General features: G+C 43.4%; 3 protein-coding genes across 3 annotated transcripts; all 3 read left to right on the top strand.

Annotated features, from left to right (window-relative positions):
- Positions 1-5,806: 5,806 nt before the first annotated feature.
- ube2d2 (ubiquitin-conjugating enzyme E2D 2 (UBC4/5 homolog, yeast)) lies at positions 5,807-16,180 on the top strand. The gene is made up of 7 exons (XM_075480920.1): positions 5,807-6,088; positions 7,822-7,885; positions 11,280-11,311; positions 11,533-11,610; positions 11,826-11,931; positions 12,341-12,434; positions 14,852-16,180. Exons 1-7 carry the CDS (start codon positions 6,065-6,067, stop codon positions 14,895-14,897), a joined length of 444 nt encoding a protein of 147 aa, XP_075337035.1. The 5' UTR covers positions 5,807-6,064; the 3' UTR covers positions 14,898-16,180.
- An 856-nt stretch (positions 16,181-17,036) lies between these two features.
- Positions 17,037-19,650, top strand: LOC142397204 (CDGSH iron-sulfur domain-containing protein 1). Its single transcript, XM_075480548.1, has 3 exons — positions 17,037-17,242; positions 18,187-18,389; positions 18,807-19,650. Exons 1-3 carry the CDS (start codon positions 17,164-17,166, stop codon positions 18,894-18,896), a joined length of 372 nt encoding a protein of 123 aa, XP_075336663.1. The 5' UTR covers positions 17,037-17,163; the 3' UTR covers positions 18,897-19,650.
- Positions 19,651-20,746: 1,096 nt separating this feature from the next.
- Positions 20,747-23,634, top strand: cxxc5b (CXXC finger protein 5b). Its single transcript, XM_075480919.1, has 2 exons — positions 20,747-21,208; positions 22,033-23,634. Exon 2 carries the CDS (start codon positions 22,206-22,208, stop codon positions 23,097-23,099), a length of 894 nt encoding a protein of 297 aa, XP_075337034.1. The 5' UTR covers positions 20,747-21,208; positions 22,033-22,205; the 3' UTR covers positions 23,100-23,634.
- Positions 23,635-26,745: the final 3,111 nt, after the last annotated feature.

The following is a 26,745-nucleotide window of genomic DNA, read 5'->3' as shown; positions in this document are numbered from 1 at the left end:
TTTGTCTAGGGTGGGCGTCACACTTCAGCAGACTTAGTTTGCCTCGTCTACCCGAAATCTTAGACCTCAGCGGGAAAGAGAAAGACCCAGGACTGAAATAATCTTTTACCTCCCTGAATAATAGCCCCGAATAATTTATTTTCTCGATGCAGTTTGATGAAATACGCCCCAGCATCAAGTCTAAAAGGTCTGACATGAGCAATGCATCTCTGTAAGTCTTCACACACTTACGGATACATGTACGCTCTGTGAACATGCTGCTCAGTTCATGTAGCTATTGCTATCATCTCAAGTGTTGTGCTCCCGGAGATACAATTTGCATCTAATTTTCTCTAAGTAAAGACAGCAAATTCTCAGTTTACATAATTAACTTGAAACTTATATACATTTAAAAAGTGCAAGAGTAGCCAGTCTTCTGTAGATGTATCTGTTAGGATGGCCTAGAGCATGTGGTTTAATTACGAGACTTGAGGCAGAGATTCGGTGCAGACCAACCATGTGTTTATTCACCCACAATGAACAAATAACATCACAACACAATCACGGATCTCCGTCTCACAGGTACCCGAAGCAGCAACCTCTGGTATTAACTGGCAACCTTTGATAGACTACCACTCCCCAAGCTGAACCATTTAACAGGGTGTTCTGAATTCCCCAAACCCCATCAAAAATCTACAAAATTGATAATACAAATCAATGTTTTTTTTAACTAAAAGATTTTATACAAATGGAAATCTATTAAAAATACCTTATGTATAGGTCAGGCCTTCAGTGCCATCTGAGAGGCAGCTATCCAATTTCAAAGCATCAACAAAAAAATACATCCAAACTTGGTCATTTTATGCTTTATGATATTATATTGCACATTAGTATATTTAAAGTACTTCTCCTGAGAGTAATAAAGACCTACAGTACAGTTCAGTATTACAGCTCCCTCATGCAAGGGAGATAATGAAGTAGAATATAGTAGAAACCACAATGGACAAAAAAAGAAGTAACTGATCAATTTTTACCTTTTGTCAAGACAACTGGCAGCATCTTTTCTGTCCTGCTGTGTGGGGCTACCATGCGCTGTCCAATAACAATAAGAAACTAGCAAACAAACGTGTTACTATCAGGAGCTGTTGTTTAAAGCAGCCTGCAGGATACAGTCTAATGGCATCCGTGTATGTTGTCATAATGGCACAACTGTCCCTTGGAAAGTAGAGGTATACTGGACTGGTCAGTTGTTGCCCACTGACACTGAGGGTAAACACACTGCAGCCGGATTTAATCTTCGTTTTACCAGGTGTGCCCACATTTAAAAAAAACCTTTAAATATGCTATTTTAAAAACAGTTCAAGAAGAATAAGACCTATCATTTTCTTGGGTTGGTTAGAATTAGAGTCGTTTTATTCCTCCATGGTGGTATCCATTAGGGCACTCTCAGCCTCAGTTGATCAAATGCTGACTGGTTGAAAATTAGTTTGAGCCGGCTAAAACTGGGAGGGGCCGACAACAACTGATTTCATAACAAAAAAGCCAAATTGCTAAAAAACCATAAATGACAAAGAAGCTCAGGTGAAAAAGAATGAAAACAGCTGCACTGAACACTTTCCATTACTAACCACGTTTTAGTTTCAATCTATCACAAACAATGCAAATGATTGTCCACTTTGGTCTATTCAAAAACAGACAAAGCTAAAGAACCAACAACAGAACCAACACAACCAAGAGCAGCCAACAGCTAAGACTGTTACAAAGACTGCCTCCGAGTGGCAGCAAAACACCTCAACATTTAGACATACATTTTCAAGGCACCAACAGAAAGCTTATGGAGAGCAATGTTTTGCCATTTAAGCATGAGGTTGAGCCCAATTTTTTTTCAATTGTAGAACACACTTTTCTGGACTGAAAATTGAGGATTTCAGAGATGGTGACAAGAGGTACAGTTTGGCATGGCATGAAAAACAATAAGTTGTCTTTTGAACTAGGCTAAGTATTTTGTATACCCACAAATAACTTCATGAGCAAGAATCTATGCATTTTCCAATCTTCATCTTTGAATCAATAAAACTGAAGTCAAACCAAAACAACTTGTTTTTCAATTTTATTGATGGACTGCCGCAGAGAAAAAAAAATAGAAAGCTAGTTATTTTTTGGTTTATGATTGTAAGACAACTATTAAAATGAAGTATTCAGTGTCAATGTCAGTCAACATCAGTGTTTCAAAATATACATATATATGTATACACTTACATATAGTCTAATAACATTAGTCTGAAAAGAAGCTGCCTCTAAAGTCTGGGTTGTCATGGATTCAGCGTGCAGTCTCTGCTCTGCTTATTGTTCCCTAAGGTTGTGTAGACCACCACAGGAGGTAGATTATTCTGTATAGCATACTGTACGGTTTTGTTTGCTCATTCTCACTGACAGGACTCAATCATTGTGGTCCTTCTGCCATCAAGTTCCTTATTTTGACAACTGTCGTCCACCTGTCATTTGTGCCCTCAAATTTTCTGTTTAATTAACTTTAAAACTTAACACTTTAGTTTAAAAGTAGTTTAGTATAGTTTTAACATTTGATATGTTTCTTTGTTGTATTGTCCGTAAAATATTAGCTTATGAGATTTGCTTATCATTGTCTTTGGTTTCTATTTACATTTCACATGGCGTCCCAACTTTTTTTTCTCACTGGGGCAGTATATTTGCGGGGAGGATTAAGCTCTGTTTTACATGCAATCAATAGATATGCACTGATGCTATAAAAGTGGGTTATTAGTGTAATTTATCTGAGCATTTGTGTTGCCATATGAAATATGCCTCATATTTGATTTTAGGAGGAAGAAATAAAGAAATATTGTGTATTTCTCTGTCCACCAACAGAGAAGGTAAAGCAGTTCCAACGAAGAGTTGCTGATGAGCAGATTATGAGCACGGTGTCAACATGGGACAACTTATTTGCCTATCCACCATTAAACTTCGTGTTATAGCACAAACCACAGATAAAGGTGCTGAGGTTGCATGAGATCCAGACTAGATGCTGAGATGTGAATATTCAGTTTTACTGAACTGCCCAAATTTTAATGAATGCACATTCCACCTTTGGCTGATGGCCATTCTTTTATTAACACTTTGGGACTTAAACGACAGAGCTTTATGCTTCATAAATATGGCACCCAGCCACAATAATAGAGATGAGTATGAAAGGTGTAGTTAGTAGTTACTGGCAGTCTAATATTATATAATCATTTAAAGAATTAAATATAATTAAATATATACCCTAAACCAAAGTTCACGTGAATGCAATTGTGAGACGACTTTTAAATGTTAATCTGTATCAGTGTAGACCCAAAGGAGACACTGATATCTATGGCACGCGCATTGGCTACACTTGTAAACATGAGCTCTCCGCTTCCTGCACAGACACAAACAACATTGGAACTCTTGTGGCAGACCATTTTAGCGTTGCCTCTTAGGATTTTACCTCATGCAAACTAGATGCTGGGGAGACATTTTGGCTCAGTCTTGAATGGGCGAACGCGCTTTATCTTCGCGTACTGGGACCCACAATGACGCCAGTTGCAGCAGTACGTCGCCAACGTGCACTGTGAGCGCCGTTTGCGCATGTCTGCGGAGGGCTTCCTAGCGGTAGCGCAATGAAAGATGCGTTCCAAAGACACGATTTCCGGTTCTAGTGTCGCGCCTTCAGAATAAGAAGATTGGAAGGTTTTGAGAGGTATTCAAACATCAGAAAACTAGGTGAAAATAGCTTGATATGTAAAGGTTAAGTGAAAAGCTAATGTGCTAATCAAGAGAAAATTACTTTTTTAAAATCATCTCAGTAATTTCTTGAAACAAGGATTTCCTGCTTTCCGATGCAAGTGAAATATAATCTGTTTAAATTTTTGGATGGGCAAAGCTGGTGAAAATGCCATCTTGGCTTTGTAAAATTCTCTTCTGACCATTTCCTCATTTCATTTGGATTTTCACTTCAACATAGCCCAAATGATTAACTGACATAGCAATGAACAGATCTGTGCACACTAGAAATATTCCTTCCTCTTTGTGGAGTGTGTCTATAGCTAATACAGTGTACCTTTGCTCTTGTAATGTAAGAGGAGCACATATTAAAAATATTCATCTTTCATTTTCACTTTATGTGAAAATAAGTACCCCCCCACACATCCATATGGGTTTGAACTGATCAGATTTACTCCTATGAAACAAGCTGGCATTATTGTTTTTAGCTCGACAGTATTATTCAAAATATGTAATCAGAATAAAAATATTGCATGAGGAAATCAGACCTGAGGAGCAACCTGTGGCCAAAATTACCATGAGGAGGAGGTCACAGAAAGGTGAGGAAACTTAACAGGGGTGCTTTTAGGGCTACAGACACGGAGATAACATCGATGCCACGACTGACATAAACTTGTTATGTGGACGGCACCCTTCCAGCCAAGACCAAACATTGAGGTGTTGCTCTGTCCTGTTTTTATTTATTTTTGCATTTAACAGACTCACTACTTTTATTTGTTTATTTTATTTGCATTTTACTGTCCCTGCTTTTATCTTATTTGTTGTCTTTTATCCCACTGTCGCACTTTGAGATTTTGTTCTAAATGTAAAGTGCGTTATAAATAAAAATGTATTTACGGTCACGGCTTTTCTCTGTTCTGGCACCCCGATGGTGGAACGATCTCCCGACTGATATCAGGACAGCTGAGTCGCTGCCCATCTTTCGCCGTAGGCTGAAAACCCACCTCTTCAAGAAAAACTACCCTGATCCGCCCTCTTAGGACAGCACCTGCGCCGTCCTAGTTCCTTACGCACTTATTGTTTCCTCCACCACTGGCACCCTCTATATTTTCATTACCCCCTACCCGAACCAGGGTTTGAATCCCAGTCCTGCTTTTCTTACCTCTTTTATTTCTTCCCCTACCCGAACCAGGGTTTGCATCCCATTCCTGCTTTTCTTACCTCTTTTATTTCTTCCCCTATCCGAACCAGGGTTTGCATCCCCACCCCGCTGTGACTGGTGTGCAGTTGGTGAGAGGCTGGTTGGTTATCGCACTTACTCTAGCACTAGTTTTGCTCTTAGCTGTTTGGTATTGGAAGGAAATGCACTTATGATTTCTTGTGACCTGAAGTTCTTTTGCCTACCGATGTTGAACGCACTTATTGTAAGTCGCTTTGGTTAAAAGCGTCTGCAAAAGGACCGTAATGTAATGTAATGTAATGTAATGTAATGTAATGTAATGTAATGTAATTATTATTATTATTATTATTATTATTAGTCCAGTTTTGGAAAGCTTGTTTTTGTTTGATTTCAGTTGGACCAATGTGGATGGATTTTACATGGATTTTAAAAGTGTGGTGTTGGTGGGGCTAACGCAGTGATTTCCTCTCTCTGGTGTTATGTAAACATGTTTGGGGACACAAAGGAAAAAAGCACATTGATATTGAAGCCTAGCTCTATACTGGGGACCGCTCTGGAGAATGAACGTTGCATAAACTTCCAAACATAAGGGATGACCCTGCACAACCTCTTAACAACATAGTGATTAAACTATTGGGTGTCTTCAGCCAGAGGCGTCTTCAGCTTTGCTGCAATGAGGACGGGAACAGGAAGTCCTTTCTTAATTTCTACAATTACTATCTGCTCTTCATTTGTATTTTTTTTTTTGCAATACTCAGATTTACCTTTGAAATGATTACATTGGAATTCAGTTCAGTTAAATTAATTCCAGTCATGGGAAATATGTAGAATTTAAAAAATGAACATCAATGTTTTAATATGAAGAGACCGCTTGGGAAGTGTTGCTGCTGCTGCTGCTGACAGGACACAGGCCGCAGTGATTTGGTAGCCGCTGCAGTAGGAGGAAGGACCGCGGTTCTACCCCTTCTATCTTTCACTTTCGCCTCAAAATTATCTTGGTGGTTCAGTTCGGTAGCAACCAGTGAGCAGTGTGTACAAAGACGGTATTTTATGAATACCCGAGTCGTAGTATTCACCAACGGACAGCAGTATCAATCGCCATTTTAATCGCACGTTTTCCCTGACAGAAGCGCTAGCACAACAATGGCTCTGAAAAGAATTCACAAGGTAAGGAAGTAAGCGACGAGGCCCGGGATTTCGCAGTTTTGTTAGGGATTTGATTCCAAGGTGTATCAATCGGATGCTTGTCAGGCGAGTTTATCACCCTGAGAACAATTTTAGAATATTGACCAAATAACTTGAGTTTCATCTGCCAGCTAAGGATCTGTGAATAGCTAGTGACGGCGGTGAGAGCAGCAGTGCGCCGCCTCTCTGTTCACTAGCACCGCTAGTAATGGGCCAGCTCAGCCGTTGTCGAGGCTAACTGTTCGTGGTTGTTTTCTAACCGGTCACATTATGTATGGACAGGGTTAAAATCTACACATTTAATACTGCGTCTAACTGTACGTTTAAGTTGACGCTGTGTGTCTCGGTTTAATGATATTGGGGGTAAGTTGGCAGCTGCTGACCAACATTATCCCAGTGGTTGGCTAACTTGGAGAAGCTAAAAGGTTCTATCAAGCTAACTATCTGTATCTAAATCTTTGCAATTAAGTGGAAAACAATAGTTTATATGTTATGTCGTAGCATATCTCTTCAATACTACCCATATCAACAGCCCTGGTTATCTGTCATTAATACATATTCTCAAGCTTGTTAACTTGATTTGACAGATAACTGTTAAGTTAACCTACTAGCAATAAGACCAACGTTGGATTATTTTATATGGACTTATTATATTAAGCAGCCGACCGCTTATTTGTCTCTAATCATTCGAGTTTTGTATTATTTAAAGATATAAGTTGAAATGCAACACCCCAGAGATGATGACTGATGTAGCCCGAGCTAGCGTGTATCTGCTCCCTGTTTTATCTCAATTGGAATAGTATTAATGTTATGCACAACCTGCGTGAATTTCAGTTGACAGTCTTTGTTTTCTTTCCATCTTATTTTTATTTGGCTATTTAATTACACGTCCACCTACAACAATCTACAAATAAGGAAACATTGGGTAGCCTATTAGATAATGTTAGCAGTTTATCGTTGTGGTGACAACGGGCCCCGCGCCTTTGATGGCATGTTGCTAATAGCAGGCAAGCAGTACATCGTTCTTTTTCTGTTCTTTCGACTACGTTAGCGAGTCGTGTTGTTTTGTCGTGTTGCAGGCAATTCATTCAGTAACGTAAGCTGCATGTTGTGCCGTGGCTGACCAGCTACCACAATATTTGTTTTACAGGACATCTCGTGCTGTTGGCGAACCTGTGCTGCTAGCATGTGCGCTAAAGTAGCGTTTCCACCGTAATGTTGCACTAGCTTGACGAGTTTACCCGACGGCTTGTTACAACTGTCTGTATGAGTTAAAACAAAACAAAAAAAACCTCTGTTGTCTCAGTACCTCGACCTCAGCTTGGCTGCTACATGAAATATACCTGGAGAAACGGGGTTGCGTAATAGCGGTCACTGCAATAATCAAAGCTTAAAGCGCTATAGTAGCGTTGTTATGTCAGAGGGAAATGCTGTTAATGTTGCAGTCAGTCTTTGGAGCAACTGCGGTGGCACTTTGCTTCCGAGCAAACATAAACAGTGGATTGATCAAGATAGAAAAATGAATGTAGAGTGGTGATTGGAGGGGGGAAAAAATCTCTTCTGTTGTCAGATTATTAAAGTTTTTTTTTTTCTGAAGACTTTTGTGTTACCATTCCCGATTTACACTCATTAATTCTTAGTGTTATTAAGTGCAATATATGCTGCAGGATATGAGCAACTGACGTTTTATTTTTTTTTCTTCTTCTTCTTTTCAGGAACTGAACGACTTGGCACGGGATCCACCAGCCCAGTGTTCTGCAGGACCAGTAGGAGATGACAGTAAGTTAACGTTTAAACCCCACATAGAAAATAATGCACATCAAGTTCCATTTTATTAACTGGCATCGAGTCCGGTCACCTTTGGCGGTCTACAAGAGATGAAAGAAGTTGGGTCTTCTTTTCCACTGTTTATTGTGTTTTGATGTGTTCTTTCATGTCAGATCATATTAATGATGTTTATTCTATGGAAGTAGAAATGGCTGATTCATGTGATCAATCATATGAGTAACACGTTCTCTGAGCTTGGATGTTTCCCCTGCTGCGCATCAGCTCTTTTTTCAGAAAAAAAGGCAAAAACCACGAACGAGTGAAGAGAGAGAGGGGGAAAAAAAGAAGCTTTTTGCAAAATTGATTTTCATTTTTTTTTTTTTTTTTGTCCCCTTTTCTAATGCACTGCCTTCAATTTAATAACACCACTGTCACCTCAGCCCCGTGTGCAACTCGGATCCCACAAAATTGGGACAAATCCCAAGCATGTTATTGGTTCACATGTTACTTTATTCACCAAGTAATTACATAATCTGCAGAAATGAATATTTTAATGGTCAAAATATTCACAAATGACACAACAGTCAATGATAGCTGTCTCCAGGATTTTTTGGCCCTATTTTTGCAAGCCAGGCTTTATGGTTATGTCGACACGTTAAGATGTAATACTTAGGAAACTTGTCAACCACAGCCTGGAAGGCATTCGCTGATGATGCTTTCAAGTCCATGTTTTGCAGAAACAGAAAGGGAAACGGAACTAGCAGCAAATGAGTCCAGTGCATTTAACTAAAGTGAGGAAGTGGCTCTGCTTTTTTGTTTGTTTTTGTTTCTCAATGTTGTTGTGCCGACAGTTCCAGGAAATGCCCGACTACCTGCTCTGAGAGTCGTTATACAAGCCAGATATTGTTTGTTGTACTACTTCATATTGGTTTTATTAAAATTTTCTGGCCACGTTTTAGTTCCCTCGCTTAAACTATTTTTGTCTCGGGGTGGAGTTCGAAGCCGTGAAAGATCTCAGTTTTCTTGGCTGGTGGCTCAAATCAATCTCATCCATAGTGTAGCTACCGATGGTTTCATTTAGGAAAAGAATCACTTTCAGAACAACTCGTCGTCATTCGGCCAGTCGGCCTCAAAGGTCGGTGTCGGCTGAAAGCTCCCGTTTTTAGTTTGTCTAGCAGTGAATTCCGGCACTCCAAACAAGGTTTATGATGAGGCCGTGACAGACATTTGTCACCGACTTTAGCCATCCGACCATAACTTTCTGCGGATGGAATCTTCTGCTGACGATAATGTGAAGAGTCTCTCCCAGCTACCTGTAATCACCCACAGCCACATATGCTAAAATGTCCCTGGTGTGAAAGTTGTTCACTGTTAGGTTGTGAAGACAATGTGAAGCCTTTAATTTGTTCCTGCGATTTGGTTAATATGAGCACACATGATAAGTCGCGCCGGCATCACAGGGCAGCCTTTCTCTCCCGAGTATGAACCGGCTTCACATATTCAAACTCTGGAAGTTTGAATAGGATGTTATTAGAATGCAACCAGTCCCTCTCTTTGCAACCGTAGTAAGACAGAGAAGATGCCACTATGGGATGACCTGTAGCCTCTGCTGGCTCTTCTCTTTCAGTGGGATGTACTCTATCCATTTTCATTTCGATTTTATTCACACAAAAAGCTTTTTGAGGAGGTCATTTTCTTGTCTCTTCTGTCTTGCCAATAAAACATTTCGACGATGGGCCACTGGTTGTATCTGGACAGGTGGAAGCATTTTGACCTGACATGCCTCTGTGTTTGGAAATGTTTTATTGACTGGTAGATGAAGAAGGACAGCCGGCCCTCTCAGCAGTTGGAATTGCTAACAGGGTAACACGAGGATTCGCTGAATGTCCATGCGCGCAGATTTAACATAAGAATGACGGGCAGATTATATGGCAGAACGGTCGGTCTGCAGCTGCCTGTAACAGGGCAGAGCTGATGGTGCAAAGAACCAACACCTACACCTGAATTTCATGTTCTGAGGTTTGGAGACTTACAGGTTACAGCAACTTACAATCCCCTGGGTTATTAGACACATCTCTGATTCACTGAACGTTATTTGTTGTTGTTTTTATAACACTTTTCCAGCAAAGGAACCATGCTGAGCACAAATAGAGATGTCTAACATCTGCATGTAGAAATGATAGGTTTGCACATAAAGCCCACCCGTGTGCTTCCTTATTTCTTTAATCTGTAATCCTTATTGTGTCCCTCTCTATTGGCACAAATGGATTTTTTTGGGGTGTGAGTTGAGTTCTGTTGCTCGTCCGTGTTCACTTAAAACGAAATGCTTTCATGTGCCGTAACACAAAGCAGTTTATGACTGCATCAGCAGTGTTATGCAACCAAATACTCCGATAAATACCTCCAACAGTGCATAGGTGTTAATGTTCCGGGAACGTACAGTTGTATGTTTTTACATCGGATCACATCTGATTGTATGCGAGGGCAACAAATGTGCTTGCATAAGCTGGATGAGATACGGCACTCATCTATTAGCCGTCGCATGTACTGTTCTTTTTTTCTGTTTAAGTTGTTTTCCCTTTCATTTGAGTTCTTGCTAAAAATGGATTTTTTTTTTAAACAGAAAAGTTTGACGTGCAGGTGTTTGTGAGGAGATGGAAGTAATCAAACCGTATATCCTGTAGAGACGGTGCCCTGGTGTTTCTACATACCAGCATGTTTTGACAGGAGGAAGTATAAAGAAGCTAGAGAATCCTCACGAATCTGACAATTAAGTGATGAAACTAAATGAGATGTGCTTAATCACCACCACTGGGTTTAGTTTCAGGGTTTGCACTCGACCTCTGTGCATCCTGACTACGTTTGGGGCATGGGAAGAATCGGTAGAAACATTGTTGCTCTGTACCTGTAATTTCCTGCCTTCCGACATCAAAGAACCCACTCTACGAAAATCTACAGGAGTGCTTCTCTTGTGACGCATAATAAGTTACGTTTGTCTGTTCTCAGACCTCAACAGGATGCTGATCTATCTTTTTTTTTTTCTTCTTCTTCTTTTTTTTTAATGGTTCAACTGAACTTCTGATGGTCCTGTTTCTATGGCCGAGACACGTGTCGTCAAGCTTCTGTTGCACAAAAGAACCACTTCCTTGAAGGCAGCAGTATTTTGTATTATCCGCATCTTAAGTCCGAGTTTATTTTCGTCATGTTGAACCCGGACCGCTTCGAATTGAAACACCCTTTTTTTTTTTTAAGGATATTTGTCCTCTGGTGCACATCCTGGAGGAATAAACATGCGCACTTTATGTGGAATCATTTGCTCTTAAACACTTTTTCAGACACACATTTTGTTCTTGGTTTTTCATAACCGTGTTTTTTTTTTTTTTTTCTGTGCTTCTTTTTGTTTCAGTGTTTCACTGGCAAGCCACAATAATGGGACCTGTAAGTATGCTTTGGCTTATACTGTCAATTCACATTGCTTCCTTACGAAAGAACGTTTTCCAACTTGCTTGATCGGTTTAGTCAGAAAGAGTGTCAGCTTTTAGTCAGCCATCAGCAGTCCTTGTATTTGATGTGGTATTCCTTTTGGTATGCGTGCATTTCTCATAGCTGTAACTGAGTACCTTACAAACAAAATGGGTCTCTCTCTTTTTCTGCGTTAGAATGACAGTCCTTATCAGAGCGGGGTTTTCTTCTTGACCATACACTTCCCCACAGACTACCCCTTCAAACCGCCAAAGGTAAGCAGGACACAAATGGAGACACGTGTATAAAAGAAGCGGCGCACATAAACAAAGTAACTGAGCGCCACATAGAGCTCCTCTTGCCTGCTAAAACATGCAACAGCTTTACATCATTTAGTTTCCTGTTGTGCCTGTAGTCAGCCCCCCTTCTTACCCCCACTCCTACATTTTTCTCTCTCTCTCTCTGTCTCTCTCTCTCTCGCTGCTTTCAGGTTGCATTTACCACAAGAATCTACCACCCAAATATCAACAGCAACGGCAGCATTTGTCTTGATATCCTGCGATCACAGTGGTCTCCAGCTCTCACCATCTCCAAAGGTAGGCTGCGTGGTGTTGTTCCCGAGACTCTGAAATGGAGTTCGTCCTGCGGGTCGGGGTTAATGCAGCTGCTGCTGTCTTTATAAACAACATTTTAGGATTGATAGAAAAGGTTAAACGCGGTCTTTCCCCTTTTTTTTTTAATTGAAACACTTCCTACAAGCAAAGAGGTCCTCTTTAAATGTCAGCTTTAACTCTCGTCACGCTGCGTTGGCCATTACTAGTGCGCACACAAATGGTCTCCCTCGTGCACGAGCGTTTTCAAGTCCCCATTGAATGTATTCTCAGCAGTTCTACAGCGGTAACAAATGCCCAACCCTGCTAACATCGGAGGTCCATCCACTGGAAACATGAAAATGTCTGCTTTCATTTGTGAAAAGCCCCTTAACCTTTGTGTGCTTCTTTCCAGTTCTCCTGTCTATCTGCTCCCTGCTGTGCGACCCAAACCCGGACGACCCCTTAGTACCTGAGATTGCCCGCATCTACAAGACGGACAGGGAAAAGTAAGTCGTTTGCTTAATTATGTTTTACATGCTCTATTCAAAATCAATTCTCAGAAAAAGGAACTAAAATGTGTTGGTTAAAGTATGTCCTTATATCCTCTGTCGGATATGCCCTCTTTATTCCATCATAAACTGTTGGCTTGTGTCTGACCCAGTAATGCCATGGCTGAACTGCATGCGTTCACATTAACAGATAGGCACGCAGAAATAGGGTCAGAAGGTCTTATTTTGGTGTATGATCATATGTAAAAAAATAAAAGTCAAATCTTTCTTACTTTGTAGTTTTTCTTACCAATATTTGGTGAAGGGCCTGTTTATTTTCCCAGCATCGGGGTCAAATGAACTGCTCTCTGACAGGTTTTGGTGTAATTTTTGGTCCCGCCTCTCCTCTCTGCTCAGCGAACCTACGAGACGTGAAAGAAACATTTAGTTTTTAGAGACAACCGCGACGTCGCTCATGACTGTACGTACAGTAAAACCTTTGAAAGAAGCCAACAAAAGTCCTTTGCCGCGCCACCTGTTCGGCAGGCTTAAATAAGCGGAGAGGCAACACTTGGTTCTGCTTCTTAGGTGGATGTGAATAGTCATGGTATTGTCTCCATTGGACGGAAACCGGCATCGACCCCAAAACAGCGACTGTCATTCATGAGCAGATAAAAGCGACTGCCAGTTAGCCTGCTCGTTAATACGCAGCCGGAGTGCAACATATGCATCTGTCCCTCTCTTTAGTCACCACCGCAGGGTTCGTGTTCACGCAGCAGTGCCAGCGCCGGTTTGTTTCAGTTGGTTGTTGAGAATCTCTGAACTTTTCAGAAAGCCGCCGGTGTCATCACTGTTGCTTTAAGCAGTCACATTGGCAGAAGCAATGACGGTGGTATCCAGGAAAATGACTGTTCCGCGCTGTGTGACATGATGGCAACATATTAAAGCTCATTTGTTCGACTGTATTGATTGGACACTGAATGTTGCAGGTGAGGATTTTCATGTAATCGCATTAAGCTAAAATAATGTAACATGAAGACGACCTGCAGTCTGTCCTGCAGATGTCAGCCAGGCAGACGGACGCTCTCTAGTTGTTTCCCTGAAAGTTGTGCCCTGGAGCGCCACCAACTTTCTGAAAAGAGTCTCATTTTAAAATTGTCCCTTATTTAACCTTAATTAGACCTGGAACCAGGCTCTGATTGTAGGTTTTATTTGTGCCGTCTCCAACCAGCTGAATCGTACATCTAAAGCTTCCTTTCACATGAGGTTGTGGCGAGCTCGTCCACTGACTACATGACGGCAGACGCCCTCTTTTTCTTTTTCATACAGGTGGGGAAAAACAATCTTAAACAAATAGTAGACCGACAGACGGATAAAACAAAGCAACGAGGTAATGCTGGTGGACATAATTTGTCTTGAGAAAATCTCACACGAAAGCTCCCCAGCATACTGTCGGCAACAGTGGTGAAAGGAATACACACTAACTGGAGTGTCACTAATTGAACATTAAGGTTTGGTTGAAAGACTGTACATGCCTGAACAGTTATTTCAAAGTATTGGTGGTGGTGGTATTGTGTGAATGTTAGGCTTTAGTAAACCGCAGTTTTCAACCCGTATTCATTCGAATATCCACATCGGCATCGGATGATCACATCAGAAAGCAGTTCGCAGTTTCTCCGTCCTCTGAGCAAACGGATCAGGTCAACTCCAAATTCCAGCTTTAATTATCTGCACCTCAATTTGGTGAAGGACCGCTCGCCGCTCAGGGCACTTTTAAATGGTCTTAACATCTTTTGAAGGGAGTTTAGCGAAGCCAACTCTAATGACTGTAGCTGTGTGGCTGCTCTGCATACAGCTGTTAGGGTCTTACAGCTGGTCTTGGCTGGTGGTTTTTCCCCAACAGACTGCAGATAGTTTCCCTGTGTTTTCTTTGGGAAACGGTGGTTAATTGTTATGTAGAATTACAAAACTTTTCTGTAATCCATTTAGCCTTCCTTTGTATGCAAAAGTTCAACTCTCCTCTGGAAAAACATCAGAGGAGCTGAGGTTTCTCCCTGGTTGTCAACAGTGCAACACAAGTTCGGCCCCTTGGAAAGTTTGCCGTGCACACAAAACAAGTTTTCTCTGTTTCTACCCTAAAATATCCCCAAACAAAGGCCACTCTGTGGCAGGATGTCTCTCTCCGTCAGTCTGGATCCATATGTGGATTGGGACAGGCATTGATGTCTGACCCGTGAACGACAGGAGGCCATTGTTTAACCGATTGCTGTTTCCACGTCTTAATATGGGATTAGTATGAGGATACTTTTAGTTGCTCCTCACCGTGTTGTTTTTCCTCAGACTTAGAAACTTTACCAAAGCCTTGTCATGTATTTAGTTGGCCTTCACACGTCGGTCGGCCCGCATCTAACATCTTCTTCTCTGTTTGTTCGCAGGTACAACAAAATAGCTCGGGAATGGACACAAAAGTATGCAATGTAGTGCTGGGGTAGAAACATGGCCAACCACCTCTACGACGTAAGGCTAGGGGAGCTTCAGATGTAAAGAGAAAAACAAACAAAACCATACAAACAAATGAAAAGTTTAAAACAAGATCTTGTTGGTTTCCATTGGAGTGCTTTATTTGAGCCACGCCTCCCCCTTCACCAGAGTTCCTGTAAAACTCCCTCTGCCCCCCCTCCCCTCCCCTCCCTCTCTCCCTTTTTGTCTCCTTCCTCTGTCTCTCTTTCTCTGTTTGACTTTCTTCCCCCTCCCCTACTCAGCTCACCTGCCCATCTTCCAATGTGCATATTGTCAACTTGAAATAATAAAACTGTCCCTCCCCCTATCTTTTTTCCCCCTCCAACACCGCCTCTGGTCACCTCTGACCCCTTTTCCTGATCTCAATGCTCGGGTTACATTTCATCAGCAAGCAGGTTGGACTGTCGATGACCCTCCATGCATCTCCTTTTCCTTCACGCCTACATCTTCACCCACCATTACTAGAAGCATTCCTTTTAGCATCTGTAAAGCTTCGAGGGGACCTTTTTCATACCCCACCCTCCCCATTTTGTTTTAGGGGAAAAGGGGAGAAATATGACAGAGGGATTTTTACACTCTGCACCCTTTCTTGTTTTGTTTTCCTAATAATTTCCATCTGTAGAGGTGACGATTCAAGGAAGCAGTTTTCGCACGCGAATCAAAGGGCACTCTGTATTTTATAAAACAAACCCAGAATCCATTGCAGGCTGTGTAAAATGGAGAAGAAAAAAAAATGCACACGGCCCATTTTGCTCTTGTTAAAATCTATTAAAGGACTTGAAGTTTATCCACACATCTCATGCTCCTCATCCTCAACCCTTGTACACACAGACACACGCACGTACACACACATGCACGTACAACTGTAACCCCATGTCACTACCACCACCTTTTCTTTATTCTAAAAGTGGAGGTTCTGAACCAGGTATTTAAGCGATTCATTTTTTTTTTAGTTTAAACTGTGTTTTTATTTCCTACCCCCATAATTCTTTAGGATGCTTCCTTTCTTTTCTTTTTTTTTTTTTTTAATTTTATTACTTTGTTCTGTTTTTTTTCCCCCATTTCTTTTCCTTTTGCTATTGTAAAATTAGTGGCTAACATCTTAAATGGCTACGGGACTGGCTTGGGCTCTGGTTGCGAGGAGAACCCACTCTTCTTGCACAAAACCTCTGTATATTGAATTACCTGAGAGGCTCGTTGAGCTTTGTGTGTTGATTAAACTGTGTAATAAAAAAAAAACTTTGCCTCCTGTGTCGACTCATTCTCGGGACCTTTTAAAACACACAATAAAGATGGGAAAGCGTCGATCAAAGCCACTGCGCTTTCACTTCAGAAAAGTTCTGGAGAAATATGATGAATTGCACCGACCATCACCACGTAATAACGGAGATGCTGTATCTTAGTCGCGTGGTTACCACTCAAGTCTTTTTTTAATGCTGGGACATATCAATATGTAACTTGAATAGAACCCGAGTTCTAAACATTTTTTTTAGGTGGGATATGTACTTCCCTCTTCTCTGTTTTCTGCTAAGACTAAACGTAGGTCGAAAAGCACACGACCAAATACAATTTAGGACGTGAATCCCATATGTACTGTAAATACTGTGCCTCCTGTTTTGTCGCCCTCTGGCGGTGCAACGATGTAAAAGGATTTTGAAGCGTTTACATGGAATACAAACGATAAGCGGTGATTTGTTTACAGAGCTTGTTGACAATTAAATGCTACAGGGAAAACCCGACTGCTTCTATAAAAAGATAAATACATGTGTAAATTGACTCGTGACATTTAATTTCGTTGTAAGAGAAATCAAACTAAACGTCGGAGCTTTCAAGATAATTACCTTCGTAAACAGTTCACAGTTAGACTAGTTTAAAGGAATGTACCTGTAGTTACTGTTCCCATGGTACCCGTGTTAAAATATTGTTTTCATTCAGATATTTGTGAATTTATTGGGGAAAATCAAGGAAGTTCTTAGATTAGATTCGAAGAGCTGTAGTTCGTCCTCGAACGCCGCTGAGGCGAAACCGGAAGTACCTCAGCGGTATATATCTTTATTTGGCAGCGCCTTTCTCCCTCCTTAAACCTAGAACCTGAAGCCTGACTGGTTGCTACGCAGTGACGCTGCAGTCTGAGACAGCACCGACTGTGGACAGAGTCCAGCTAAGCTACTCAGTTGACCTTGCTGCTTAACGTTGACCGCAGACAACACGCCGTCCAGAGAAAAACATGACGACCCTAAGTTTACCTGACATGGCACAGTTCCCCATGCCTCCGTCACCCAGTGCGGGTTTCAGGTTAACCAAAGGTAAAGTATTAACGCTAGCGGGTAGCATTGCTAGCATGTTTGAGTCTTTTAATTTGTGCCGAATGTAAACTGAACATGCCTGCCACCTAACGTTACGAGAGAACTTGGAGAATACAGTGTGGTTAAATACTTTTAACAGACAGACTTTCGCACTGCGTGATATACAATTTACTGTAGAGACGTATTCGCTACATCACGACTTTGTTAGTTGGTAAAGTGCCATGTATCTAGCTAACTGACCTGTCAGCCAAGAGGTGTGAAGGTTTGTTTGCAACTTTAATCCGTTACTGTGGGCGCAGCAGTTACAGTAACGCAGGTAGGACTGTTTATGTGTGCATGTCTCAAGCAGTTCAAGCAAGGCTAAACCTGCCGATCCACACTGTCAGCTGGACCCATGTTTCTCTTTATATCACGTGATGCTCAGAGGACCTTGGTGCATAATCCTCCTCTAAAACGGGCAATTTCACTACTTGTGGATAAAAACTGAAAAAGACGTATATACATTTCAAAAAGACAGCGCGAAACCACCGTACCTTTCAATTCGTTAAGTTTCTGAGTATGTATTGGCAAAGTTTAGCTTATTATATATAGAAAACAGACGCAAGTAGAAGCAGTAGTGATGCATGGGCTGAGTGAACTTCCATTCAAATGAAAGCAGTTATTTTGGTTATATTGTAAAAAGAAAAAAAGTGCTTATGCTACTTATTTGTTCATGTCAGTTAGGCTATTTGCCATGTTTGCTGTCGGGATCTGATGCTCATCTGCTGTTTTCTGAAAAAGGCTAAAACTACCATAAACACCACAAAACCCTTTTTCCTATTTATTCTCAAATTTCGACATGTCCGTCAGCTTTTTCTGTAGCTAATTTGATTTTGAAAGCGAAGCGATTATGCCTGCGTGAGTGGGTGTTTTCTTCAGCATCTGTGTGCTTCATCCCCCTCCAGAGCACTTCCTGGTTGCTGTTCCAGTGGCTGTGGTCGCAGCAGCCGGAGGCTTCCTGGTTAGCCACTACCTGAGCAGGCGCGGCTGTAAGAAGGCCAAAGTGAACACATCCATCAGCAAAGACAGTCCCAAAGTGGTCCACAGCTTCGACATGGAGGACATTGGCACCAAGGCTGTGTACTGCCGCTGCTGGAAGTCAAAGAAGGTTAGAGTTTGAGGACCTGTTTTGGAACTTGCGAAGATGACAGATAAACACGTTGATGTAGATAATAATTTGATTGCAGGTGGATATCTTTAGCTCATGCTGTTGGCAGTATAACATGAGAGCTCAGAGGAAGCACGCGGTGACCCTGAAGTCTGGCCTCAGTGCGATTCTGAGTGCGCAGCAACTGTTTTGTAGCGTTGCCTGAATCGAGATGGGAAAGAACTTCCTCACATAAATGAATAAAAAAATGTATGTCATGGGCGCAGAATAAGACAAAAAACAATCTGCTGACCTATTTGATTGTGGTATTTGTTTTGAACCACACGTGGCTCATGACATGCCCGCGTATCGTAAAGTACAAAGTGCTGAAACTTGATAAGAGCAAATGTTTTCCTCCAATGTGTGTCCTCCCTGCAGTTCCCTTACTGCGATGGTGCCCACGCCAAGCATAACGAGGAAACCGGGGACAACGTCGGACCGCTCATCATCAAAAAGAAGGATGCCTAATCAAACCAACCAGTGAACCAGACCCTCCCTGACTGCTCATCCTCGCGACCCAACCGAATCTCTCATCATTACCGCTGCAGCGTCACACTGACGGAGACGCAGGCAGAACAATCCGGATATTCCTCGTGGTTTCATACATTCCCCATTATTCCCACACTAATCCGTATGACTTTGAAATCAAAGATCATTGCAGAGCAGACAAGGAAGGGATATTGACAATCAATGCAGCCGGACATGGTGGCATTTTGAGCCGTCTGATTCGGTTGGTGGAGTGTTTGTCTGTACTGTGGCCTGATGCTCGGTGTCACCTGTGTCCCCTTTACTTGTTGGCTCGTGGTTGGTGTGGAGCAGGTGGTGGAAACATGAAAGCGGCAATTCTTTGCTTCAGTCATTTCAGTATCTCAATTGATTTCAGCATAGGCCTTATATTTAAATCTGCGTCTGAACACTTAACCGTTTGAATGTTAGACGGAATGATTTGTTGTTTGTTTGTTTTGTAGTTCTTGCTGCTTAGTCGCAAGAAATGGAAGTTAAATTAAATTCTATTCAGTTTGTAACACAACCTGCCGTTTGTGACCAGTCGCCGTCTGCTTTATGAGAAAACTCTTGTATGTCACCTGTACAGTGTCTAAAGGTAAAATCTCTGCTCTCAAGGATATATTTTGCTTTTCATGAAGTTGATTTTTCTATTGGCTGCTGTGTGTTTGAATCATTGTTCTGTATATTGTTAATAAAAACTTGTCGAGTAATCTGATTGGCAGGCTTTGCCAATTCACTCCACTGGCAAGAGCCAAGCACCTCAGTTAACCACTTCACCTCTGTCTGCAGCCAGGCAGAGCGGCGTGTTTATGGATTAACAGCAGACGAAGGTAATGGGTAAACAGCTCTGTGAGGTGACTGCAGAGGGGGGGCCTTTATCTGTGTGAGTGCGTGCGTGCGCGAGGCCTTGGCTGACAGGGGAGGGGGCTGCTGTGCTGCAGTGTCCACCAACACCAGTGGCCATTTTAAGATGCGGCACTATTTATGTTGACCACTAGAAGACGCTGTGTTTACGCGGATGGTCCAGGCCATACGGTGTTGTACCGTGGGCCCCTGCTCCCATAGCGACACGCACGCACGCACACACTCACACACACATACACGCACGAGGTGTCTGGCTGCGTGCCAGATGCAACGAGGACTCTCAGAAGAGGTGGAGTGGACTCCGCAGTCCCCGCGCGAGGAGTCACCTCTGTGAGACAGCTCAGCAGTGTGCCCACAGAGGGGAACGATCTATTTTCCTCATGGAAGAAAAAAAAAAAAAAGCACTTTTACCCAGCGCGTGCTTTAAAAGTAGAGCAGGGTTAGCTTGAAAGCTACCCACTTTGCTAAGAAAACTACAGGCTTGTAGTTTGTGCGCGTATTTGATACATTTATGAACAATATATGTACTTTTTAAAAAAGTTTTTTTTTTCCTCGTATATCTCATTTCTACTTTTCCTTTAAGTTTACTCGCGTCGAACATAAGTCCCAGTATAGCCAGCAGGGTGAGTTCAGTGTCCACGAGTTTCTAACAGGGGAGACATGGCAGCAGCTTCCGGTGTGGACGGACATCTCTTTTTGTGTCCGTTTTCCTCCTGTTGAAAGCTTTTTAGGACGCAACTTTTTTTTTTTTTCTACACGCAGTGTGAAAACAAAGTTTCTGGTTGCTGGTGGTTAAACTACGTTGAAAAGAGACAGAAAAGCTGTCACGCATTGAAAGAAGTCCTTAAACACACTCTTAAGGGAAAGCCTGGGAGGCATTTGCTAAATTATTAATGTTATTTTTTGGCTAAGATAAACAACCATTTACTGATTTCAATTTTTATATATATATATTTAGCACAATAAGTCGCTATCAGTTAACCTAATAGTTTTATACTGGTAATTTGCAATATGCTTTTTAGACGCTGATCTTCGTGTTGAATATTAGCCTAACTGAAAGTGTCTCCCGGTGATTATTTCCGTCCAGCGGCCCCGTCATGTGTTGAAGTCATGGATGCTGTTGGGTTTAATTTCGAGCTTCAATGAGTGCCGTGAGCTTTTCGTGTGGACTGTGAACTGCTCCTGAGGATATCACGGGGTCGCTCTGACCACGCAGCCTCGGCTGCAGAGTCCACTTCGCATTTTGAGCGACGCCCCCAAATTCCGTGCAGAGTGTTTGCAGACCCTCCGGGACGGAGAGGTGGAGGAGGAATCGGCAGCTCCGCCGTCCATATACGCTACAATCGCCACGCCATTACTTCATGACTTCATCGTATATTTGACAGGAGAGTTCGGGCCGCATTTGGAAGGTAAGGCTAGACGATTTCTCGATACTTCCTGTTGATTTTCGCTCCTGTGTTTTGTCGCCTTTTCCTGCGCGCTGCGCCGTGTCGCAGCGACCACTCGGACTGTGGTCAGCTCGCCGTGGCGTCTGTCGAGCACCGTCCTCTTAGGTAACCTTAATTACGCCGAAACGATCGATCCGGTTCCCCGATCGAGCCGCCTCAATGTCCATCCACTCCTACTGTAATAACATACGCGTCCCGTGTTTAATCAGGGGAGTAGTTTTCCTATAAATGTGGACAAGGAATATAGCCTGGTCTTTTTTTATCCACAGCCACCGCATCGTTGCGCACCTCGCTCTTTCGTCGTCGATACCAGACAAAAGACAGGCTGTTTTTTTACGGTCCCTTATTTAGTCTTTCTCTGGCCACTTTAAGCTTTGGCTGGCACACATAACAGCAGTCGTCAAAATGTATTTGAAAAGCGCGCTCCACATTTGACCTGCGCATATGCGCATATCTTTGCATATTGTTGTCGCTCTGTTATTGATTGCATTGATATACCGTGAAATTCTTAAAGGGATACTGCCTCCTGTATGCGGAAATCCTTTTCTAGGCATGCACTGGTAGACACACAGGTCCGTTCACCTCTATTCAAGTGATTTTATCTTTAACCTATATACATATGTTATTAAAACAGTTTATCTGCACACATTCTCTGACAGTTTTTAGTTGCTCAGGCTGAAAAAATATCCTTCTCTCTTATCTTCCCTGTTTACTCTCTTTCTGTATTTGCTTCTCCAACATTTCTATTCTTAACCTTCCTGTCTTCATCCCCTATTCATCTGTAGCTCTCCAGGACTCCAAGGCTGCTGCAGAGAATGGGAATAGGGACACAGGCCAAGGCTTGCCATTTTGGCTGAAGTAACAGCAGGACAGTTGTCAACCCCGCATCGGCTTCAATCTCCTTCTCCCACGCACACAAACGCACAAGAACAGAAACTCCCCATACCCAGTCACTGCTATGTCCACCGCGGTAGACATCGCTGGCCCTTCCTCCCCAGATCAGGCCCACAGCAGTGCTAAAATCCCCAATGAGCCACTGAGACCGAGCCTTAAGCGCTCCAGCCACCCCTACAGCCTCTCCCATTACATCTCCACCCCTTCCCCTGCTGTGGATGTCAAAGGCCTGATCCAGCCCTCCCCGGCTCAGCAGCGGGCTGCCCAGCCCGGGCACACTAAGCCACGCCGGGCCCCCTCCTGGCCTGACATGTGGGAGTCACCCAGCGGGCTCCACCTGGCCCATGCCGCAGAGCTGCTGATGCGTGCTGGGCTGCTGGCTCTCACCCCCGCCACCACAGAGCAAGCCAACCTGGGTGCACAGAGCAGCCAGCCGGCTAAAAGAGAGGCTGCAGAGGCTAAGGGAGGACAGGGGGATGGAGAGGGAGGTGGATCTGGGCCTGAAGAGGAGGAAGAGGACTCTTCTAGATGTAGCACTGACTTCCAACCCTTTCTTGGTGCTTGGTTTCCCTTCAGCCCCGCTCTGTTCCCCCTGGCAGGCTTTCAGATGGGGGGAGGTCACTGGCGAAGCGCAGCCATGGGAGCCGAGGGCATAGAGGGGCTGGTGGCCGAAGGCTACTCCCCCGGCTCCCTAGGCGGAGGCAGCGGAGGGAGGAGGAAGAGGAAGAGGTGTGGGGAGTGCGTACCTTGCCGACGTCAGACAAACTGCGAACAGTGCAGCAGCTGCCGCAATCGCAAGAGGGGACACCAGATCTGTAAATACAGGAAGTGTGAGGAGCTGAAGAGGAAGCCTGGGGGGCCTGGGTTTGAGAGCAGAGTGTCTGGGTTTGATCTAAGGGGGTCCGACTTTACTTTGGGTCTGGCGCAGGAGAGAAGCAATGGAGCCTTGGATGGATAGTAATTCCTGCTTTGGCAGCATTTGTCAGGTTGGATGATTGTTTTGGGAGCTGCAGTGTAATAAACACACACAGGACACCATGTTAACACGCTTGGACTGTGGTACGAAGACCTCCAGGTCTTGCGTTTAGTGAGGAGCTGCAGCTCTGTTTAAGAATGTCCACACTTGTTTCCATCCTTTCTTTTGACAATCAGTGAATTGGGAGAGGAGAAAAAGAAGGATACCAATGTGTGTCAATATTTAGATGACAACAAAAATGCTGTATATAGACTGTAAATATCTGGAAAACATTATGTCTTTTTTTACATTGCTTTCCAGTTTGGATGTCTTGTGCTTCAACATAAAGAGGAGCCAAATGTTTTGTTTCTAATGGGGAGTTTTGCTTCTGTTGTTCTGACGTCACTGCATCAGTAAGAAATGAATGAGTTCAGCCTCGGCTAAATTATTTCTTGTGCAACTTGTACTGTATAGCTCTGTTTGCCCTTTTGAAATAAAAGAAATTTGCCATGTGCATTTGTCTACAAGCTTTATGCTACTCCTGCGTACCTGTGTTCCTTTTTAATTGGGTGTCTGTGTCAGTGTGCGACCATGTTTCTGCTTGCTCTTGCACATGTGTATGAGGTTGTGTGGATTATGAGTCACCTAATGGTGTGGCTGAGAGCCTTATCGCAACCCCACAGACGCATACACACAAACACACCTACACGCTGCTTTGGCAAGTCTAGTGCACGCACTCTGGTGTACCTAAACCTGACATGCACACACAATCACAAATACTCATCTTGCAAATTGCCCCCCAACCCCCCTTCTTTTTTCTTTTTTTCCACAAGTGTATATCGCATAGAGGCGCAGAGATTTTAAAGCAAATACGCAGCCAGCTGGACTGAGGCTACAGGGTGGGTTTTTGCTTGTTGCCGTAACGATGGCTGATGTGATAAGACCTTCTTCCTCGGCGCCACACTCCAGGGGACCGCAGGGAAGACGTAACCATGGCAACGGCCGGCCCGAGGTGTCACGCTATAATTGGGCCACGGCTGCACTTCCTGTGAGCCTTCAGTCAGGGGGATCGCAGAGGGACTGTGCGTGTCTGTGTGTGTGTGTGTGTGTGTGTGTGCGTGCATCTGTGGCGGTGAGGGGTGGGGGGGTGTGTGTGTGTGTCTGTGCGTGTGTGTGTTTGTCAGGCAGGGAGAGGGAGAGAGAAAGCGCTGCACGCCAGCCAACGCAGGACACTGCCAACTCATGGAGAAAAGCAGTGAGCTCCAACATCATGCTATTACAACGCTCTCGCTGAATGAGAAACACACAATCTTTTAGTTTGAGTCCACCGTCTAGTGTTTCTCCATCTCCCAGACAAAAGGGGAATTTCAAATTCTTGGATCTGCAGCCCCCCTCCCCTTCTCTCTTCAGTGCCTTTTCTAGTGATTTGGAGCTTAATCCCACCCCCCACCTCCCCCCCTCCTTGTTCTTGTCACACATACACACACACGCACACACTCACACAAACGCACACCGGAAATCTGTGTCACCCGCTGCCCAGCAGGTCCAGTGACTCCCTGAACGCCTGCAGTCTGGCTCCACTGGCCTGCAAGATGGCAGGAGAGAAAGGGAGGAGGGGGCTGAAGGGAGGACAGAGAAGAAGAGGAGGAGTAGGGGGGGGGGGGGAGTTGAAAGAGAGTTGGGGGGAGGAGGAGGAGGGGGTGGAAAGTGGATCCAGGGAGAGGAAAGGGGTGGGGGGGTGGGGGGCATGGTGAAGGGCAGAGAGAGAATGGGGGAGGAGGTGAGGGTGGTAAGAGAGCGGGTAAAACAGGGAGAGATGAAAAGCAGGCCACAGGGCGAGAGAAAAGAGAAAGAGAGGGACACGCGGGGAGGAGGACGGGGAGATGGACAGCAGGGGATGAAGATAACGTGGGCCAAACAAAGAGAAGGAGAGATGAGTGCAAGACTGGGGAGCGGGGCTACGGAGGCCGGCTGGAATGCAGTGAGACGGAGATTCAGGGATTCGCAGGTTAATGATGGATGTATTGTCCAGAGAGCTGGTGTGCGCCCGTCACAAACCCCTGTGGAGCTTACATTTGTTAGCACCAGCAGCCCTGCCCACTCTAGAGAGAAAAACTCTTCTCCCACATACATACACTGCAGTGGAACAACCTGCCAGCCCAAGGCAACCTGCGCTGCTGCTGGGCGGACCCTCACTCATGAGCCAGACCTTTGAAATGTTGGCCACTGCGTTTGCTCGGAGACACTGTGTCTCATTGTGAATTTTTCTCCTCCTCCACTGGCTGTATCCCCACTGTTAGGAAATGTGTAGCAGCTTTACAGAAACAGAATCTGTCTGAGATCACCGCTCATTGCCCCTCTGTTATCCATTTGTATTCACTTTTTATAAATATGCTACTCTCACAGAAACACAATGGCTTCTTACATCCTTGAAAAGCTCTTGCTCATCTGCCCTGAGGTAATATTGTGGTGACATGGGGGTCAAAGGTGACTCTTGACCTTTGACCTTTAAAGCTGTTAAAGGTGGCTTCAGAGTGGAACAGATTCTATAAACAGCGTCATCTCGGGTTTGGCCTCTTGCTTCCAAGGAAAAAAAATGCACAGAAAACATCATTTAAATAATAATGACTTTGACATTCAAGCTCAGTTGTATAACATAAAATGTCAGTATGGGTTGCAGTCAATCCAATCATAAGATATTCGTAAGATCAAGGAAAAATGCAATAAGCCCTCACAACATTCTCACATTTTGATAGTCTGTGGTAATGTGTGCTAAAAGAACTGTTAATCTTTAGCCTGCTCCTGATTTTTTAAAGGAAAGTTGGTTCCAGGAAGTCGAAGCACAATGAAGTCTGCTGCCTGCAGTGATATTTCATCATGGCTTGTTTGAACGCCACCTCATAATGTTGAATTTTCCCATGGCTACTGAGCTAGAGTTCACTTGCACCATATATTTTGCATAATTCCCTCCTTTTAAGAGAGCAGTATGTCTATGCAGAGCTGTCAGTTATACAAGGTCCTCAGCTCTGATTTTGATCATATTCATATAAATTTGAGTTAAATGATCAGTGAACATATTCATTACATAAAATGCAGCACTAGCTTCACAATAAATGTCATGGGATATTAATTCAAAAAGTCAGTCAATCAAACTCAAGCCACATTGTATGAAAGTTAGATGACAGAAAACATGAATAAGAGGCCATAAGCATGTTAAAGGCTCTGTAAGTCATATCTTAGAACCAAATGCTAACACCAGCCTCCTTACTTTCTAATTTTGTAAGTATAAGTATTGTAATCTGTCCAAAAACAGTGGCTCAGTGACCACCTAGGATCAGCTTGTAGCTGATAACTTGATTTTTGCTCACTGGGCCAGTTCTGGTGTGAAAAGGAGGGACGGTGATAGAATAAAGTAACATTGACTCAACTTGGTGTCGATTTCCACCTTTAAGAAACTGAACATAGAACATCTACATAAGTTAACCTGGTACCTGGATCTATTTAGCCACTGCAGCTAACTATGAGTGATCTACTCTGTTGGTATGCTCTTTAAAGCTGTGACTTATTAACGTCCCACAACAACTGCCACAACCAGGTTACCCATAAGCCCACCTTCTTAAAGAGCAAGGCTTGACTAGTAAAAGTAAAA

The sequence above is a fragment of the Odontesthes bonariensis genome, chromosome 13 (genome assembly GCF_027942865.1).
Source record: "Odontesthes bonariensis isolate fOdoBon6 chromosome 13, fOdoBon6.hap1, whole genome shotgun sequence".
NCBI lineage: Eukaryota > Metazoa > Chordata > Actinopteri > Atheriniformes > Atherinopsidae > Odontesthes > Odontesthes bonariensis.
This window is presented reverse-complemented; position numbering and strand designations above follow the sequence as displayed.